At 56.8% G+C, this 18,810-nt stretch overlaps 1 protein-coding gene across 1 annotated transcript in view; it reads right to left on the reverse strand.

Moving 5' to 3' along the window:
* KMT2C (lysine methyltransferase 2C) overlaps positions 1 to 18,810 on the reverse strand; it is a 184,786-nt gene that overhangs the window by 46,066 nt on the left and 119,910 nt on the right. Inside the window, 11 exon segments of the mRNA XM_056134804.1 lie at positions 1,961 to 2,080; positions 3,921 to 4,049; positions 5,513 to 5,725; positions 7,008 to 7,073; positions 7,596 to 7,705; positions 8,418 to 8,582; positions 8,922 to 9,103; positions 9,572 to 9,676; positions 9,773 to 9,874; positions 11,196 to 11,312; positions 13,045 to 13,164. Of these exon segments, the coding sequence (XP_055990779.1) occupies positions 1,961 to 2,080; positions 3,921 to 4,049; positions 5,513 to 5,725; positions 7,008 to 7,073; positions 7,596 to 7,705; positions 8,418 to 8,582; positions 8,922 to 9,103; positions 9,572 to 9,676; positions 9,773 to 9,874; positions 11,196 to 11,312; positions 13,045 to 13,164 (1,429 nt within the window).

Raw genomic sequence — 18,810 nt, forward strand, 5'->3', positions numbered from 1 at the left:
AGGGGAGGAAGCCCACTCTCCCCGCGAGGGGACACGACTTGGCCAGGTGACGGAGGGAGGCGCCCAAGCCGTCACAGCTCAGAGGGCCAGAGGGGTCATGCTGAGTGACGCGAGTGAGGAGACACGCTGGGTGACGCCATGCACACGTGGGGGTGACAAGACCAAGCACGGGAGTGAGAACCGAGAGCCAGCACCCGGGGTGGGTGTGGGCTCGGCACCGTCAAAGAACGATTCATGGCGCGGGAAAAACGTCGCGAGGAAACAGCACTTCCTGTTCCTGGAGCAAAAACCAACTCCTCTAGGAAGAGGAGCCCTGGGTGCTGCTCGCTGAGAATCCAAGCCGCGGGCCAGAGAAGCACGATGGGGTGCGGTGGGGGGGGGGGGGGACTTCACCCCTGGCACGTGCCCACCCGTGAGAGCTGCCACCAACCGGGACCCCGGCACGCTGAGAGCCCCAAGCACGGGACCAGGGGCCCAGCTGGGGCCTGAGCACCAAACAAGAGCTCAGATGGAAGAACAGGGCCTCCCATTTTAAAAAACCGTATGTGTGTGAGAATGTCTGTGTGTATGAAAGAAAGTGTGTGAGTTTGTGTGTCTGTGTGTGTGAGCATGTGTGTGTCTGTTTATGTGCATTGCATATGTGCATTTGCATGAGTGTAGATGAGAAAATGTGTCTGAGTGTGTGTGAATGTGTGTGTGTGAGTGTACACACCAGATCATGAATACATGCCTGGTGTAGGAACAAGCTCAGTGCCAGAGCACAGGCTTCCATGCGTCCAATGCCTAGCACCACCCAGAACACATACACGCACATACAGATGCGTGTAGAACGTGCGTGTGCAGTGTCACACCGCCAGGCGTGGAAAACAAGACCCAAAGGGCAGCCGGCGGCAGCAGTGCGCTGCAGGGAGGGCACTGGGGCTGGGGCACCCGGCAGGCACTGAGACCCCAGGTGTGACCCTGGCAGATGCCCCCCGCCCCCCCCCCGCAAAGCCACCCACTGTGGACAGACCCAAGGGCTGCCAAGGAAGAAAAGAAACCGTGCAGGAGAGTCACCACAGGTGGCTGGACGGGAGAGGCGGGGAACTCTGGGCTTCAACACGGAACCTTAACCGCCTCCCAGGGGCACAGCGCCCACCAGGGAAGACCGGCCACCACAACTGGGGGAGGGACACGGGGCGGGCGTAATGGCGGGAGGGGGCAGGTGACATCAACACAAAGCAGGAGGTGATGTGCTCAAGAATGTCATGCCACAAACATGTGGAAACTTTTTGGGGGTTGGGGGCCTGTTTAGTTTTGGGGTCACACCCAGCAGAGTTCAGGATCACTCCTGGTGGGTCCAGGGACCGCATGTGGTACCAGGAATCGAGCCCAGGCTGGCCTGGTCCAAGGAGACAAGAGCCCTAGTGGCTGTGCCATCCTGGGACCTGCGTGCCGCCAACGCCAAGACAGGGTTTATCTTGCCACATGAAGTCGGGGTGGAACTTTTTTAAATCCATCATGTGGCTTTGCTTTTCTGTCCAAGTGCAGGCATTCTGCTTTGATTAAGCTACAAACCCTCTCACACAGTAACGGGAGAGTGCCACTGAATGGTTCGGCCTCTCTGAAGTCGTGAGGCCACTAACGGCAGACGGGTTTCTAAACTGGCTGGCCATTTTCTGAAGAGTGGCCAGGGCATTCTGAATTTCCGCGTTTATACCCAGAAGCTAAGACGGGAAGGAGAGGCCTTCAGCGAGTCGGCCAGAAAGCATCCCACGTTCATTTCCTCAACGGATGGCGTTTACTTATGACGGGCAAGAAAGGGACTTGTTCAAGAGTCAAAGAGACAGAACCCAGTAGGCCTGAAATGGCGCTTCCTTGCTCCTGAGCTCCCCATGACCCGCAGGAACCCCTGAAGAGTCAAGAAACGGGCTTGAGCCAAACACACCCCACGAGGACCGGGAGCCCGACGCCTTCGTACCGTCCTCCCTGCCGGGCAGCTGCTCAGAGACGGAGCCGGAGGAGTCCTTGCGGGCGACGCCCCTCTTGGCCTTCCCCTGGCCGGTCCGACTTCTCTGGCGCACCATGAACCCACCGATACCTGGCGAGAGAGGAACCGCACCGCGCTGTGGATGAGGCCCCGGGATGTTGATGTCCACGGCCAACACAGCGGAACCGTACTGTCTCCGGTGGGCTGGCACCCGCTGACGCCCATTCCTGAGCTTGTTTGTATGTTTAATGTGCAAAATAGAGTTGGAGAAAAATAAGCAAGTCACAGAGGGGCAGCTACGGTCACTTTCTGATCGATCAAGAAGAGATTGCCCAAGCAGAGAGCTCTGTGGGCACCCCCCCCCCACCCTTCAGGGCAGGCCCTGCAGGAGGCCATGGCTGTTTCTGGGGGGGTCCTTGCTGGGTTCTGCTTTGCTTCTGCAGGTGCTCAGGGGCTTCGGAGGCGCCAGCTTAGCTCCGGGGAAAGATGCAGTGCCAGGAATGGAACCAGGCCCTCCGACCACCTCCCTGGCACCTGAAGCACTCGAAACATTTGCGACCCAGGTCAAGCGTTATTCAAACTAAAGCAGACAAAAGCCAGCGTGAGCCCGGGAGGAGGGGCCGGAGGCTCCGTCAGAAGACGGGCAAGCCTGGGGCCAGAGCAGGACAGCTGGGCCGAGCTGGAGCCAGGGCACAGCCTGCCGCTGGGACAGCCGCTCATTTACCCTCAGTCCCTGGGGCCCTCCCTGGCGGGACGGAGCCAACACACAGAACGTCCTCATCGGACTCTCCGAGAACTCAGTAGCTAAAAGCACGCGAGATGCCGAGATTCCGCCTGGCTGCACTAGTCTGTGCCGTGCAGGGTCTATTTCGGGTGACCTAACAGGCCTCAGCTGGAGAGACGAGTCCCCGGAAGGCAGGAGGGGAGAGACCCACTGAAAACGGGCAGGAGCGGGCACGCTAGGCCCACGCAAGCTGAGAACCCAGTGACCCCAGCCAGGGCCGAGACGCGGCTCCTCCCCCACCCCCGCCACCCCCAAGTAAACACACACACACACACACACAGGACGAGCCACAGTTCTGAGGGTGGACGTGGCCGCTCAAGGCTCGGGAAATGGTGCGGGAAGGTCCCCAGGGGTACGGCTGCATCCGCTCGCTCTGCGGAGGGCGGGTGGGGCCCTCGGGACGCTCCCTCCCTCGTTGGTAAAGAAACACACAGTTCTGGACTGTGAACGAGGCAAACAGAACTTAGCGGGCGAGACCGTTTTCCTCGACACTCGCAGCCAAGAGAGCACGAGCCGGGCCACACACTGATGGATCGACTTGGGCAGAGGTCAGGGACTCCCGTGGTGTCCAGGCCAACTGCCCCTGCCCAGACCAGGCACTGCGGGAGGCCTTTATCACACCCCCTCTCCAGACTGTGACCTTACTGGCACTCCTGCATAAACTAAGTTTAGGAAAAAGAAAAAAAGGGGGGCATGGCTGGAGCCGTAGCATAGCAGGGAGGGCATTTGTCTTACACGCAGCGGACCCCGGCTCGATCCCTGGCATCCCATATGGTCCCCGAGCATTGCCAGGAGTGATCCCTGAGTGCAGAGCCAGGAGTAAGCCCTGAGCATCGTCGGGTGTGACTCAAAGGGAAAAAAAATAGAAAAAGAAAAAAGAATAATAAAGGGATCGGGAGACCGTTCAAAGGCCACAGGCGGTCACAGAAAAGTGGCGTGACTCAGGAGTAAGTGCCAGTCAGGGTTCTGGATCCCGTGGGAATGAGCCAGGAACCCCCCAGCACAGGGCGCAGCCCAAAACCAAAACCGAGAAGATGCTCGCACAGTCACGCTGACAGAGACAGAGACGTCAGGGCCCCGTCTCCCCCCCCCCCCCCCCCCCCCCGGCATCTCCTGCTGCGGCCACTCAGGTGTGTTTCCTTCTGCGCCCAGCACGGCGGTACCTACCTGGCCGGTAGGGTTTTCTTTTCCGCTTCTTAACGCCCTCAGCTCCTTCCGCTCCTTTCGTTTCATCATCGGCAACTTCCCGCTCGGGGCTCGACTCGGATTTCCCATCACAGTCCATGAGTTCTGCTTCTGGCGAGAGAGGGAGCGCACCGGTCAAGCCGGGAAGCCCACCGAGGCTCTCCGGGTCAGGGCAGGAGCGGGCGGCCACTGGTTTGAGAGTCCTGAGCCCGCTGATGGGGGCGGGGACGGTGAGAGGGGGAGGGAATTGCAGTGAGAACAGTCACAAAGCTTTCAGGTTTGAGTCTCGGTCACACAATGATCAAGCACCCCTGCCTTCACCAGTGCGTATTTTCCACCACTAAGAATCCCAACAGACCCCCCTCCCACCCCTCCCCGTGCCTGTGAGGAAGATGATTTCCACTTAACTCTCTCTCTACTCTGATTGCATTCATTATTTCGACAGAAGATGCACATTATTTGGAATTTCCCCCCAACAATCAGACCCGCTGAAAAGGCATCGTGAAGCAATCTGTTTCCTATTGCTGGTCATGAAGACCAGAGAGAACTCCCGGTCCCGAAGAGTTCTGTCCCAATCACAACCCCAACCCCGGGAGGAAGCCTTTAGTCTCCCAGCCCCCAGCTGGCCTCGTCCTGCCATGAACTCACTTTGCCTTCGGGAGGCCAACCTTGCCCTCAGAGGCTCTTAGCTGCTGGCTAAAGAGCTCTCATAAGTAGGTGCCAGTTTTCTCCTGAAAATCCTCTCGTGTCTCCCCGTGGGCTCTGAACAGGCGCAGGCTAGAAACCCAGCGGCAGCGCCTCTTGCCAGACCCAGCACCACCCCCGACACGCAGCCAGGCCTGCCCTGCCCCCACCTCCTCCTCCTCTCCCGGGACCGACCTCGGGCGTCCCTGACCGTCACATGTGGTGACGCTCCCGACACGTTCCCACATGTGAACCTCACGCCCACTTTAGCTGGTCCTTTCAGTCTCTTTCCCCTGCTGGGCTACATCATGCTCCCGCTGGGGGCCACACGTTCCCTCAGGGCCAACAGGGGCCACTCAGAAAGCGGAGAGCAGGGGAAACTGAATCACCACCGCAAGCTCACTATTTTGTGCTCAAGAGCTCAATGAGATGGGGCCGGAGCAAGGGCCCAGCAGGAAGGGTGTTTGCCTTGCACGTGGCGAACCCGGGCTGGATGCCCAGCATCCCAGATAGAGTCCCCCGAGCACCGCCAGGAGTGATTCCCGAGTGCAGAGCCAGGGGGAACCCCTGGGCATCGCCAGGTGTTTATTCTTGAACAAACCGGGAGCAGGCGCCTACTGAGCAGACCCATCGCCACAGGGGACAGCGGGCCGACTTTGTTTCTGGGACGCACAGATCAATTCCACTCTAACTAGGCCGCTCTGTCCTGGAGTCAAGCCTGGTGGTCTCGGGCGAAGGGGGGCCCCGCGTGCAAAGCCAGTACGCAGTGCACGGCACCATCCATGTCCACCACACTTGGCCCGAACGCCCGGGTGGCAGGAAGCCGCCAGGCCCCACCGGCGTGGCCCCTGGGAGTTTAGGCCAGCTCCGTCCAAGAGGGCGCCCGCTACCTCGGCTGTCATCCATCTCGCCGTCCCGCGAGTGCTCCGACTGGGCGTCGGGCGGGGTCTGGAGGACGGCCACGCTGTTCTGGTTGATGATCTTCAGCTTCAGCTTGGGCTTGGAGCGCTTCCGGCGGGGCACGGCCAGTGCGAGGCTCTGCAGCTGCGTCATCCCGGACTCCGTCAGGCACACGCCGTCCTGCGTGTAGGTCTTGGGGGGGTCTGGAACGGACAGCCCAGGGGGCCGGTCAGGCCTGCTCGCCTCCCCTCTGGCCGGGAAGCGGGGAGCCTGCTCGGGGCTGTGGTCAGCGGGCCGGGGGGGGGGTAAGGGGGGGCGCGCCCAGCCACACACCCAAGCCCCACACTGCCCTGCAGGACGGGTACAGGGGGGTTCCAATGAGGTTCCCTGGCACACCCGCATTTGTTTGAGGGTCACAACACCTCGCGATGCTCAAGGGTCACTGTGGCTCGGGGGGGGTCGCTCGTGGGGCCAGAGACCCAACCTGGACTGGGCTGAGAGCCTGGTTCTGAGTGAATCTTTTTTTTTTTTTTTTTGCTTTTTGGGTCACACCTGGCAATGCATAGGGGTCACTCCTGGCTCTGCAGTCAGGAATTACTCCTGGCAATGCTCAGGGGCTGGAGCAATAGCACAGCGGTAGGGCGTTTGCCTTGCACGCAGCCAACATGGCCGACCTGAGTTCAATTCCTCTGCCCCTCTCCGAGAGCCCGGCAAGCTACCGAGAGGATCTCGCCCGCACGGCAGAGCCTGGCAAGCTCCCTGTGACTTATTCGATATGCCAGACACAGTAACAACAAAGTCTCCAATGGAGATGTTACTGGGCCCGCTCGAGCAAATCGATGATCAACGGGAGGGCATTTACTTTACTTTTTACTTTATTTACTAATGCTCAGGGGACCATATGGGATGCTGGGAATCGAACTTGGGTCGGCCGGGTGGAAGGCAAACGCCCTCTCCGCTGTGCTACCGCTCCAGTCCCGAGTGACTCTTCAGAGCTCTTTAACCAGGTCTCCTCCCCGCTACAGAGTAACAACCACAGTCACCGGCCAAAGGGAAGCCCCTTAATGGCTATTTTTAAGAGACATTGTTTCCACTGCCAAGTTGCAAGGTTCACCGGATCCCTCCCTCAAAAACTACGTCTGATGCACATTCCATGCATCTGGGATAGAAGTGACAACTGACCCTGCGGCTCACACCCGAACACCAGGATTCTAGAACGTTCCACAACATGTGACCGTCAGCTACAGAAAGTATCAAGCGTGCAGGGGCTGGCATGGCTCCAGGACGAAATACCACAATCTCCACGCACTTCCCTCTTAGGGGGTGGGAAGGTGTGGGGGGGTGGGGCTGGGGCTGGTGCCTGAATATTAACCGTAACGAACTCTTGTAAGCAAGATTCTCAAAGTAAAATGAAATTGAAAGAAAAAGTATCAAGTATGTACACACGCATTTTGTGATGGTGAAATAAAGTAGTTCATATTTTACCCAGCTCTTTGACTTTCGTGACGATCTGTGCCACGAGTGAAGACTCACAGCAGTCCGAGGAAGGCACTAGAATGGGAAAATAGACAGATAAAAGCACCTGTGATTTTTCAGTAAAAATATTTAAATATTTACATGAGTATCACTGAGCCCCCTTTACAGAAATAAACACTTGAACGCTACATAGACTAAATATCTTATAAATCAATGAGGAGAACTAATGGAGAAAATACACATCGGGGAGGGAGACACTGTCCACTGTCCACTGTCCTGTCCTCCCGTTGTTCACCGATTTGCTCGAGCAGACCCAGTAACGTCTCCATCATGAGACTTGTTGTTACTGTGTTTGGCATATTGAATACGTCACGGGGAGCTTGCCAGGCTTTGCCATGGCACATCGGGACATCGGGGAGGAAGATCCATTTTCAAAAAAAAAAAGATAACGAGATTCACCATCGGCACCCAGAGTCAGAGGGTGGAGCCTCTTGGGGCCTACTGCCAGATGCGGGCATGGGGGTTGGCACTGACCGTGCCGGGCCCTGACTGCTAGACGCGGGCACGGGCATGGGCACTGACCGCCTTGGGCCTCACCATTGGACGCGGGCATGTAGGGCCGGCACATGCTGCAGTCGAAGCCGATGTCAGCTGCATTTTCCACTTCCTCTTCAGAGTTTAAGTTCTGACAGACTGCGTGCATCCATCTAGAAAGACACGTTTGCACGTTATAAAATGTGGAAAACACAGAGCAAGTTTTCCTTATGACACGACGGTACGGGTGGCCACTCCACAAGCCCGAGCACAGCCCCCGCCCCAAATCAATACAAGTAAGAGAACAACAAAAGCCGCAGCAGGCGCTGACTCTCCCGACCGCCAGCCCCAGCGCCCTGACCCCTGCTCTGGCCCCGAGGCGAGAGCTGGACAGCCGGGCCTCCGGTGGGGCGGGGGAGGGGGCAGTATCACCATCCCACACGTCATTCAGTCAGGCAGTGAGAGGGACTGGGAGGGCCAGTGATGGGCGCTCCCCGGCCGCCCGGCCTCACAGAAGCTCTAGGGCACGGCAGAGAGGTGCAGGGGTCAGCGGAAGGAGCGGCCACAGGGGAGGGCTGAGCGCAGGACACTGGCCTACGAGGCTGACAGCTCAGCACACGGGACACTGCCACCAAGTCAACACTCGCTTTCCAAGACACACACACACCTAGAGCTCGCTTCCAAAAAGCGTTCTGCTTAGAAACGGAAAACGGGGTTGTTTACACAGAGGCCCTTCGGAGGGGCTGGGGAGAGGTCAGAAACACGCCGGGGGACACGCTCGCATGCAGGGAACAACCCTGCGACTCCGGAGCCCTCCCAGAGCCCCACGGCAGGGACCGCTGCGAGTGGCCGGGCGGGGTCCCGGCTGGGCCCCGGGGCCGGTACCTGTCGCACTGCCGGCACTGCAGGATGAGGTCCTCCTCACGGTAGTCGCGGCCGCACGCGGGGCAGCAGGCCAGGCTGGCGCAGGGCGCGCACTGCGTGTAGTTGTTCTGCCACTCACACCGGAGGCCCGCGGACGTGGCGCCACAGTGCCGGCACCACACACACCTGCAACCCAAGACCCCCGCGCGGCTCAGTCGGGCCCGGAATGTCGGGACGCGTGGGCAGAGCTGGCCGTGGCCTCCTCCCGGCTGGCAAGAGCACCGGCAGTGCCCGTGCCGAGACCAGGGACGTGGCACGCGGGCGCTCCGTCTCGTTTCATTCACAGCTGGCTGTGGCGCCGTGATGCGTGACCCCCCCCCACCCCCCACCCAGTGACGGTTTTGCACGTGCTCCAGGGCTGCCGGCAGGGATCCGGGTGTGGCCCCGTGTGGATCTGCACGCGTGGCGTGGCCCACGGAGGGACTGAACCCCGCGGGGGCCCCAGGCGGCCGGAGCCCAGCGCACCATTTGCACTTCCAGCCTCCCTTGGGGACGGTCTGCAGGGGCGGGTCCAGGCAGTAGGTGTGGTAGCTGATGTCACAGTCGTCACACAGCAGCAGGCGCCCGGGGTCGGTGGCCTTCCCGCAGGCCTCGCAGACGGTGCACTCCAGGCACCGCCAGCCCTTGCTCAGGACCACCTTGGTGATCTGCGGGGACAGACGGACGGACGCGCGTCGGACACACCCAAGGCCGGCCGCGCCGCAGACGGCCGTGGTGCCCGGGCACCCACCCCGAGGGGCCAGCACATCTGAGAAACGGCCTTCCGGGGGCGAGGACGTGGGCGGCAGGGAAGGGGAGAGCGGGGGCCCTCGCCGCCGTGTTTCTAGGCTAGTCACACCCATCGTCTCTGGGAGAATCGACGATACCCTCGGCCTCGGCAAAGAATGAAAAGCGACTTCCGAACGAGGGAAACGTGCGCGATCCCCGCAGGCACAAAACACACAGGAGACACACACGAGACACACACCCACAGAGAACCCATCAACTACTCTGCCTAAAGTGACGGGCACGGTCGCGTCTACTCTGTCACCCCCACGAACACTGAATGGTCGATTTTAGAGTTCAAGGGGCCGTGACGCGACTCGGAGCGCGTCTGGCGGGTGGGGGACACTCACCTTGATGCTGACGCAGTAGGGGTGGTAGCACTGGCCGCACTGCGAGCAGGCCAGCAGCCGCCCCTCGGCGCCCTGGCCGAAGCTGCCACACACCACGCACATGTCCTGGGGGGAAGAAGGGGCGCACGTCACTCCCGCACAGGACTCTGGGGCGGGCCGGGGCTGGGCACAGGGCAGGGAGCGGGGGGCAGGGGCACCCACCTGGTGCAGCGTGAACCTGTCACTGCTGGAGAAGAGCACGACCGTGTTGTGCATGGAGTTCTCTTCCTCCTCCTTGCTGGACGCCAGGTCTGCGGCCGACACCTGCAGGGCAGAGCACAGACGGGGTTCGCACCTCCCACCCCTCACACCCGGGGCCTGGGCCTTTAGAGCTACAAGTCCTACAGGGCGGGAAGGGACGACAGAATGGAAGCTAACGAAAATTCGACATGAAGACTCTCACCAAGAAACAGGAACTCAGTGCCGTGTGTGTGTGTGTGTGTGTGTGTGTGTGTGTGTGTGTGTGCGCGCGCGAGAATCTATTTTTCCATTGTATGGGTCTATTTTAATGATGCTTAATGTGAGGGTTTAATGAACTTCAATGTGAGGGACGTTGGAAAAGCCCGTTTTCTCTCTTGAACTTGTAGCTCTTTCTCTTACATCCCATCTCTCTAAATCAAGTTTCTTTTGGTAAGACCTGTGGGGCTGGAGCAGGTAGAGCACAGCAGGTAGAGCATTTGCCTTACACACGGCTGACCCGGGTTTGATTCCCAGTATCTCATGTGGTCCCCTGAGCACAGCCAGGAGTAATTCCTGAGTGCAGAGCCAGGAGTAATCCCTGAGCATTGCTGGGTGTGATTCAAAAAGAAAAAAAAAAAAAAACGACTTGCAATGAGGTTAGTATAATTGAGATTATTCCAGCCCTGCATTTCTTCTTCTTAAATAAAATTTTTAATTCTGTAGGTGGTTCACAGATTTCTTTTGGCTCGCACCGCATTAAAATAACTCACCAAGGGCCGGAAAGAGAATACAGGGTCTAAGGTACTGCCCGCATGCAGCTGACCCAACTTCAATTCCTGGCAATGGAGTGTGCGCCCCCCCCCGCAAAAAAAAACCAATAAATAACACAAAATAACCTGGGGGCCAGAGCGATAGCAGCAGGGAGGGCATCTGCCCTGCATGCAGCCCACCCAGGTTCGATCCCTGGCATCCCACAGGGTCCCCGAGCCCTGGCAGGAGTGACCCTGAGCTCAGAGGCAGGAGTAAGGCCTGAGCACAGCCAGGGGTGCCCCCCAACCCCGGCCCAACCCAAATAAACCAAACAAAAAGTGGAGGCCGAGGATGGAGAGCTGTCTGCTTCAATCCGCCACACCCAAACAACAAACGTGACCAAGCAAGGGGCTGGAGCGATAGCACAGTGGGTAGGCGTTTGCCTTGCACGCGGCCAACCCGGGTTCAATTTCCAGCATCCCATATGGTCCCCTGAGCACCACCAGGAGTCATTCCTGAGTGCATGAACCAGGAGTAACTCCTGTGCATCGCTGGGTGTGACCCAAAAAGCGGGGGGGGGGGGAGAGTGACCAAGCAAGCACAGAAAGTGAAGAGCGACACAGTGAAAGCTGCACAGGGATGAGGCGACGCTTACCCCGGGCAGCACCACGGCCCCAAGGCCACTTTTCAACTTGGACCGGCCTCGGCCGCCACGTCCTGCAAGTCCGGCGCCTCGTGGTCTCCGGCGCCCTGGGAATCCGGCCCCTCGGCCCTAGGTGACAGAGAGGACAGTCACGCCCGCGCCACACCCCTCCCTCCCCTTCGTGCCTCAGACCCTGGGCTGCGAGTCACCCGCCCGCCCCGTCCCTGGAGCCTCCGTCCAGGGCGGGGGCCAGAGGCCAGGCTGTCCTGACGGGAAGGCTCAGGGAGGCCGTCGGACGAGCGGGTGGGCAGACGTGGCTGGCGCTGACCGCTCTGAACCAGCAGCTCAGAAATGGGTGCTGCGGGCAGAGGGGCGTGACAGCGGGTGCAGGGCCCCGTCTCGGACCCCTACTCTACACGGCAGGAACTGCACCGAGCTGAAATTTTTTTTGCTAGTGAACAGTTATTGCTCCTCAGGAATGGGGAAAAAAAAAAGTCCATTTTCTTCAGTATTCCATAACTGGATAAAACGAAAAGATACAGACCCTCATTCTCCCAGAGCTGAAGCTGAGAGGAAAACGGATTCAAAAGGCCAAAGACTTGCTTTTAAATAAGAAAATGCCTGAAATGGAAATCTTTCATCTGGTGGTGTTTCGTTTTTATCCAACGCATGAGCAAACTCCATGGGGAAGGAAAAGTATGGCTGCCCCGAAGTCTACCGAGTGCTCAGCTGCTCGCCTGGCCAGTTAAGCTGGCCCCTGCGCACGGCAGGCGCCCTGAAAACAGCTCCGATACTCGGGATCATCTGTCGCTCTGTGTTCCTAAGAACGGGCGACCCTCAGCAGACTGGCCCCAGGCGGGAAGCGGTCACCCGCTCAGCGAAGCCCGGATGGCAGGGGAGGGCTGGGGGCGGCTACAGTCCCAGCCAAGGCCGGCAAGTCTGTTTTTAAACTGCACCTCCCTGCCCTGTAGAAAGTGCTCTCCGTAGATCTCGCCTGCGTCTCTGAAAAGGGACGTCTCTGAAAAGGGACAGGGCAGCTGGGACGGCCTGTCTGACGGGGACAAGCGCCTGAGAAGGCCAGTAACTCGGGCAGGATGATCAGTCACTCCCCGACATCCAGTGGGACGGGTTGGATGATAGGGGGAAAATTTAAAAAAAAAAATCAGTGGTATTTCTTCCAAACCGTGAGACAAATCACTCTTTATACTCTTAGAGCAAATTATCTATAGTTTTAATATCTTACATGCTATCAGAAAGAGTTGAAAAATTGTTTTTCCGGCGCTGTTAGTAAAAAATGAAATTTAGAACTTTCTTAGTATTGATTAGTCCAAATTAAACAGTCTCACTCCAGATTATAAAGAGAAACTGCCTCCTCTCGTCAGAAAAACGGGAATGCTTTCAAATTCATTTTTCACAAAAACGGATGAGATGGCGTACTTCAGGAACCAGAGCGTCACCCACGGATGCCAAGAAAGGCAACCATGCGGCTCGCGGCGTTCGCGTGACCCGGTCCCCTCGGGGACGCAGAATCACGAGCGCACGGTCCCTTTCTGCTCCTCACCGAGCAACAGAACTTCAGCAAGGACCTACAAATCCTTACCTCCCCGGCCGCGTGACGGGGATTTCCCCCTCACACAAAGAGGCATCAACCTCTCATACTTCTAGGTGATCAGTCACGTAAAATGGCAACTTCATTTCCTTTTAAGACGTTCCTTCTTCATAACCAAGGTTTTAATCACCCCCGCCCCCCGAAACGTGGATCCGGAAGCCCAACGCGTTATCTAGAGAATCAAGAGTCAACTCTAACTCTGGACAAGAGCAGTAAGAAATGAAATATGAATGTAAATGCAGTTTTATTTACCACTTTGATGCTCCAAATGGCACCGCCAGGAAGCTGCCTGGGTTTAAAAATGTCCCGGCCTTCTGAAGTGTCCGGGGGCCAGGAAGGCGGGCTCAGGGCACTATGGGCGCTCCACGCCCCCTAGGTGTGGCGGGTGAGAAAACAGATGCATAAAACTCAGCAACAGAAAAGGTCAAAGCCGGCAACTGAGGAATCAGAACAGCAAAAACAAATGCATATGTATGGAAATTTAGGACAAATTGCTTCAAGAAAGGGGAGAGAAACTTACACGACTTTAAACTTAAACGTCTGTAGCTACAATTTACATTAGTTATTCTGGCCAAAGCATCACTGTAATGAGACATTCAAAATTCAGTTTCCATGACATCAACATTAATGAAAGTATGGCAATTACAGCTCCAAAATATAAATGAAAGTTAATCAAGTGATAACAATACTGTACGAAACTGGGGATTATTTTCTTGGAACAACTATTATTTTGCTAGAAAGGAAAATTAGGTAAGTCTAAAAACCTAGTACAATAAACCACAAACCAACAGGCCAAAAAAATGCAATCAGAAACATGAGCAGTAACACGTATTCAGGTTAAATCGGAGAAAGTCAGTCTGTGACCTTAAGGTGCAAATAACAGGACCGTTTTCGCGTTTAACTCCCTCTTCCGCAGTGAAATGGGGTGAGGTTTAATTCTTGTTTGGAAAACACTGCACACTCTGATTACATACAAAGAACCGATTTGAAAAGAAAGAGGAAAGCAAATTGTCCTAAATTTGCAAGGTAAAAAGGCAAAATAAATCGTCCCATTATTCATATAGGAAACAGTATTTAAAATAAAACGGAGGCACTGCACTTCAAATAACTAGTCTGCCCGGCCCTAAGTTTACCGAAGAAGATGCCAGGCAGTGTCAAGAAAACTGTACTCCTGCAAGATCTTCTGTTGACTCAGGTCCCCTGCCCCGTCCTTCAGGGGACACTCCTGGTGGTGCAGAGGGGCACCGTGCGCCCGCCCGGGGGTGAGGGGGAACGGGGGGGCCGTGCACGCGAACAGTGTGCCCAGCCTCAAGGTGTCTCCCAGCCCCACAAAAGGAGTTTTCAAGACAGACATGTTGAAAATCACACAGAACACATTTTGATTTGGGTAATGCAACAAGACCCAGGAACATCTTCCCATTTAAATATCTACAGTTTGAGAAACAAGACTACTGACCAGGCACTTAGCATATCATTGACCAGAAAAGTCTCCTGCTCAGCCCACAACAGCCCGGGAACGCGCTGCTTTCCCTGGCCACTCGCCCTGGGCCCTGCTGTCCGGGCCACTCGGGACTGCCTCTGGGCCTCCTGCAAAGCCACCACAGGAATGACCGACCGGAAATAAAACGAACTACCCTGCAGGGAGGGGACAGGGCAGGGGGCATGAGATTCCGAGAGGAGCCACGTTGCCCTGCCCGCCGTGGGCTGAGGGGGCCAGGATAAGGCCAGCCCTTCCATGCTTGGGTCACACCCGGAGGGGGTCGGGGGACCCTCTGCGGTGCACGGATAGAAGTGAGTGGTCGGCTGCGAGCACAGCCGGGCCTCGGCCCCTGGACTGCTGGCCGAGAGCTCCGAGTCAGGGCGGTTTCCAGCTTCCGGAGGGGATGTCCACTTTCCCCACTGACCACCCCTGCAATCTCTTGCTTGGGCCAGGGTGTCAGGCTCTGCACAGGAAGCCCCAAGAACAACGAAGACCTCCAGCCCAGCCCCGAGCCAGAGGGGCTCTTGCCCCGTGCCCTGCACCCTCGCCAGGGGTCTTGCCCCCCACACCCCAGCCGTCCCCGGGCAGAGGGCAGGCCCACCAGGGCCTTCAGCTGGCCGGAATCTGGGGCCACCACTGTCCTGGCTCGCAGTCACTTGGAGAAGGCGCAGGTGCAGACTGGCCCTGCAACGCTGCACAAGGCCGCGAGGCTCCTCCCCTCGAAAGGCAGTTTCTAGAACATGTCAGGAGGAGGCGGTAATCAAAGCTGGCTTGGTGCCACAGCTGAATCGCATTTCAGAAGGCATTCACACACCATCCCACACAGGCACGTGAGGAGAGCCCCACACACCAGAGATGTGTGGATGCCGTTTCGGGGTGACAGGAAGCCATTCACCCGCGACCAAGAACGCAGAGCATAAAAGCTCGGGCAATTGCATTAGGAGTTTTAATAGGCATTTGGTCAGAAGACACCGGAAGACAGATCATGTGCGACTTTGAAGGGATTCAAAATCATGGTTATACTTTGATATTTTGACAAAGAAAAACTGACCAAACCTATTTCTTAGGACTGAAAACTGGAACACAGCTGTCATCATCAGCTTCAGGTATAAGGCATCCTTCCAACCTCAGCGGCGTGAAAAATCAACGACAAAGGCCACTCACCCCTTGTCGTACGCAAGCCACAAACATCATCAGAATACTTTGCTCAGAATACTTTCAAAATGGAGTTTTCCTAAAATATTTAAGATTATATATATAAAAAAAAAAAAACTATTCCAGGGTCTGGGGACATGGCTCAGGAGTAGAAAACGGGCCTTCGACGGGCCAGGCCCTGGGTGGGCCCAAGCACAATCAAAAAAAACAGAGAGGGAAAAAATACTGAATACTGAATACTATCATGCAAGCAACGTGGCGAGGGTGTAAGTGGAGTGAGACACGGGACAGAATCCCAAACACCGTACGGTTCGAAACGGCTCGATCAGAAAGCTCCAGGGAGGCCCCGCTCGGGACGCAAACCCAGGCCTCACACTCCCGGGCCCCACCAGGAAGCCACGGCCCAAACCTTTCGTTGCTTTTCGGAGCATTTCCTACGTTTAAACACAACAATGCCACTTAATCTGCACCCGCGGGGAAGGTGAAGGAAACAGTCCGAGGGTGTGATACTCAGGTGGGACCCTTGCACCCAAAGTCTCTCTTTCGGGGAGAGGGGCCCCTCCCAAGCCGTGTCGCCATCTCCCCGGTGAGAGATGCGCGGGCGGCTGCGTCCCTAAACAAGGGCCGTGGCGAATAAACCTGAGGAATGAAACGCTGGGGCACGAGAACGGCAACAAGCCACGGGACAACCCGGGTGACACGGGCACAACGGCCGCCCAGCGCGGTGCCACCGGTGTCCTGGGCTTCGTGTCGGGTGACGCCCTCCTCGTGACCCGCCAGGCTCTAAAAGGAGGCAGCGAGCGACCAAGCCCGGCTTCTCCCCGCAGCCTGGCTGCACCCCGGGAGTCGCTGAGGTGGGTGGGGCCGCGGCGTCCCGCGCCCAAGGGTCTGATGCGAGCCCCCGACGGGGTGGCTGGAGCCTCTTCAGAAGGGGACAGCTCAAGTGTCACCGAATCACGCCTGAAGGGACAGCCCACGAGAAACAATCCGCGTCACCGGAGAACCTATTCTGCGGGAGAATGAGTCAGTGATCGGCCACGAGGTAAGAGACCCCAGGACTCCAGCTGGCCGGCCTCTCGTCAGCGATGCGGGAGGGGTCGGCGTGCAAGTACGTGCATGTGTTATCGAGGATGTGGGTGGAGACTGTGCACAGGTAGGCTGTCTTTTTTTTTTTTTTTTTGCTTTTTGGGTCACACCCGGCGATGCACAGGGGTTTCTCCCGGCTCTGCACTGAGGAGTTACTCCTGGCGGTGCTCAGGGAACCCTATGGGATGCTGGGGCTCGAATCCCAGTCGGCCGTGTGCAAGACAAACGCCCTACCTGCTGTGCCATCGCTCCAGCCCCCTAAAACTTTAGTTTTTGTGTCTAAATGTTTTGCCTTGTACTATCTACTGAGAGAATCATCAGTTAAAAAGGGCTTCGGAGCATTTCCAATGAGATCCTTGAAACAAGGCCTCAAGCATTTGGCCTTAAGAATGACTGCAAAAAACTTTCTATACAAAATATTTTTTAATACTCTAGGTTAAAGAAATCATAAATTAAAAAGAAACCGTAAATTCATCCCATGTACTGCTTTTAATTTTGTGGTAGCGCAGTAAATTAGAACTCGGTGCCGGTGGGTCCCATTACATCCGCCGGGAAAGCACTGGCCTTTAGTGCTAAGGCCAGCACAAGCCCTGGGTCACAGTCGCTAATGCAGTCACCGGCTAGTCCAGCGCTTGAAAGTCTCGAGATGTCTTTGCTGCTGGTGAAAGCATTCATTTAATTTTGAAGTCAATTCTTAGAAAAAGCTCATGCAAGGGGGTAGGGCGCCGTCAGCGCCCTGATGGTGCCTTCAGGCTTCCTGACACCCCCAAATTGCCGCTGTGCCTTTGGCCGGACCCCAACAACTTGGGACCAAGTTTACCAAGAAATCAAACGGCCAAAAGTTAGGTTTGTGGCAGCCAGGCCCACAAACCACCTCCGGCTCAGCTAGACAAACTCATTTATTGGCCTTATTTCGAGGACCCACAGATAAATCTCAAAAGAGATCAAAAGCTACAGTTACCCTCGGACCCGCACGTGAACAGACTGGAGTAAATCAAAGGGGGGGCGGGTCGGCCTGGTGGCCCGCCCAAGCAGAGCCCCCAGCAGCCGCTGGCTTCCACAATCCAAAATCACCGCCATACCCCCAGCCTGATTCCACCTTTTCAGGATGGACCTCGCCAAGATCTAATCTGCTGAAAATTTGGGTATGTGGGTTTTGCAACTGAAGTCTCCAGGCTTTCGCGGAGCTGGGGTGGGCTACCTCCCCCCACTTCCCAGTACACACGGAAGCACTGGCAGTCACCCCCCTGAGCCAACTCCAGCACCACCCTGTACACTCTATTACTGGCCTCGCTTCAGAGACCCCTAGATAAATCTCGAAAGAGCAAAAGCCAGAGACACACAGCGAGTCCCGGAAGACACGACAGAACTGGAGATCGCTCCGGGCCCCATACTGGGCCAATTTCACTGGGGCACCCCAGATGGAGCAGGTGCAGTCTCTGCCTACTCCAGAGGGAATCCCAGTGACCAAGAGCTTCCACAAGCCAGGCCCAGGTATGCGGGTGCCAGGACTAAGTCCCCAGGCCGCATGGAGGCAGAGGTGCCAGGCCTGGTTGTCCCGCCCCCAATTTCCCTCTGGGCGCCATCTTAGCGCACCAACAGCCCTGGTCCAGAGACGCCCGATTTAATCCCCAAATGGATCAGTGCCCTACAGAGAAGCCTCTGGAACCCAACCATTTACAATCTAGAACTCCAGACATGCGGGGGCCACAGCACCCATGATATTCAAAATGAAAAATGGACAATACATGATCCAGCATCTGCCCCTGGCAGGCGGGCTTGAATGGTGGTGGGGAAAATCCAAGCAAAACATAACGCCCCCAAGTAGAGACAGTCCTGGGGAAATTGTCTGCCATGGAGGCAGGGTGAGGACTGGGGGGGGGGGAATACTGAGGATGTTGGTGGTGGAAAATGTGCCCTGGTGGAGGGGTGGGTGTTTGATCATGGTACAGCTGAATCTCGAACACGAAAGCTTTGTTAACTATCTCAATTAAAAAAAAATCAATGAAAAAAAAAAAAGAAAAAAAGCTCATGCGATGTTATCGCAGGATCAAGACACATCTAAGATTTGACCACTGTGAAGCAAAACTCAACCAAGCAAACGCTCAGTTCTTTCCTTGGCACGACGACCTCTATTCTGGGTGGGGTCACCAAAGTGAGGGCACCCCGGCAAGACCCGAAATGCCAGGGAACTGTCGGCTGGGGCGTTGCCAAGGGCAGGGTGTGTGCTGCGCACAGAAACCCCAAGTTCAAGCCTCATCGCCCAAGGCGCTCCGGCATCACAGGGCACTGGCAAC

This window comes from Sorex fumeus, unplaced genomic scaffold (genome assembly GCF_029834395.1).
Source record: "Sorex fumeus unplaced genomic scaffold, SorFum_2.1 ptg000107l, whole genome shotgun sequence".
Lineage (NCBI taxonomy): Eukaryota > Metazoa > Chordata > Mammalia > Eulipotyphla > Soricidae > Sorex > Sorex fumeus.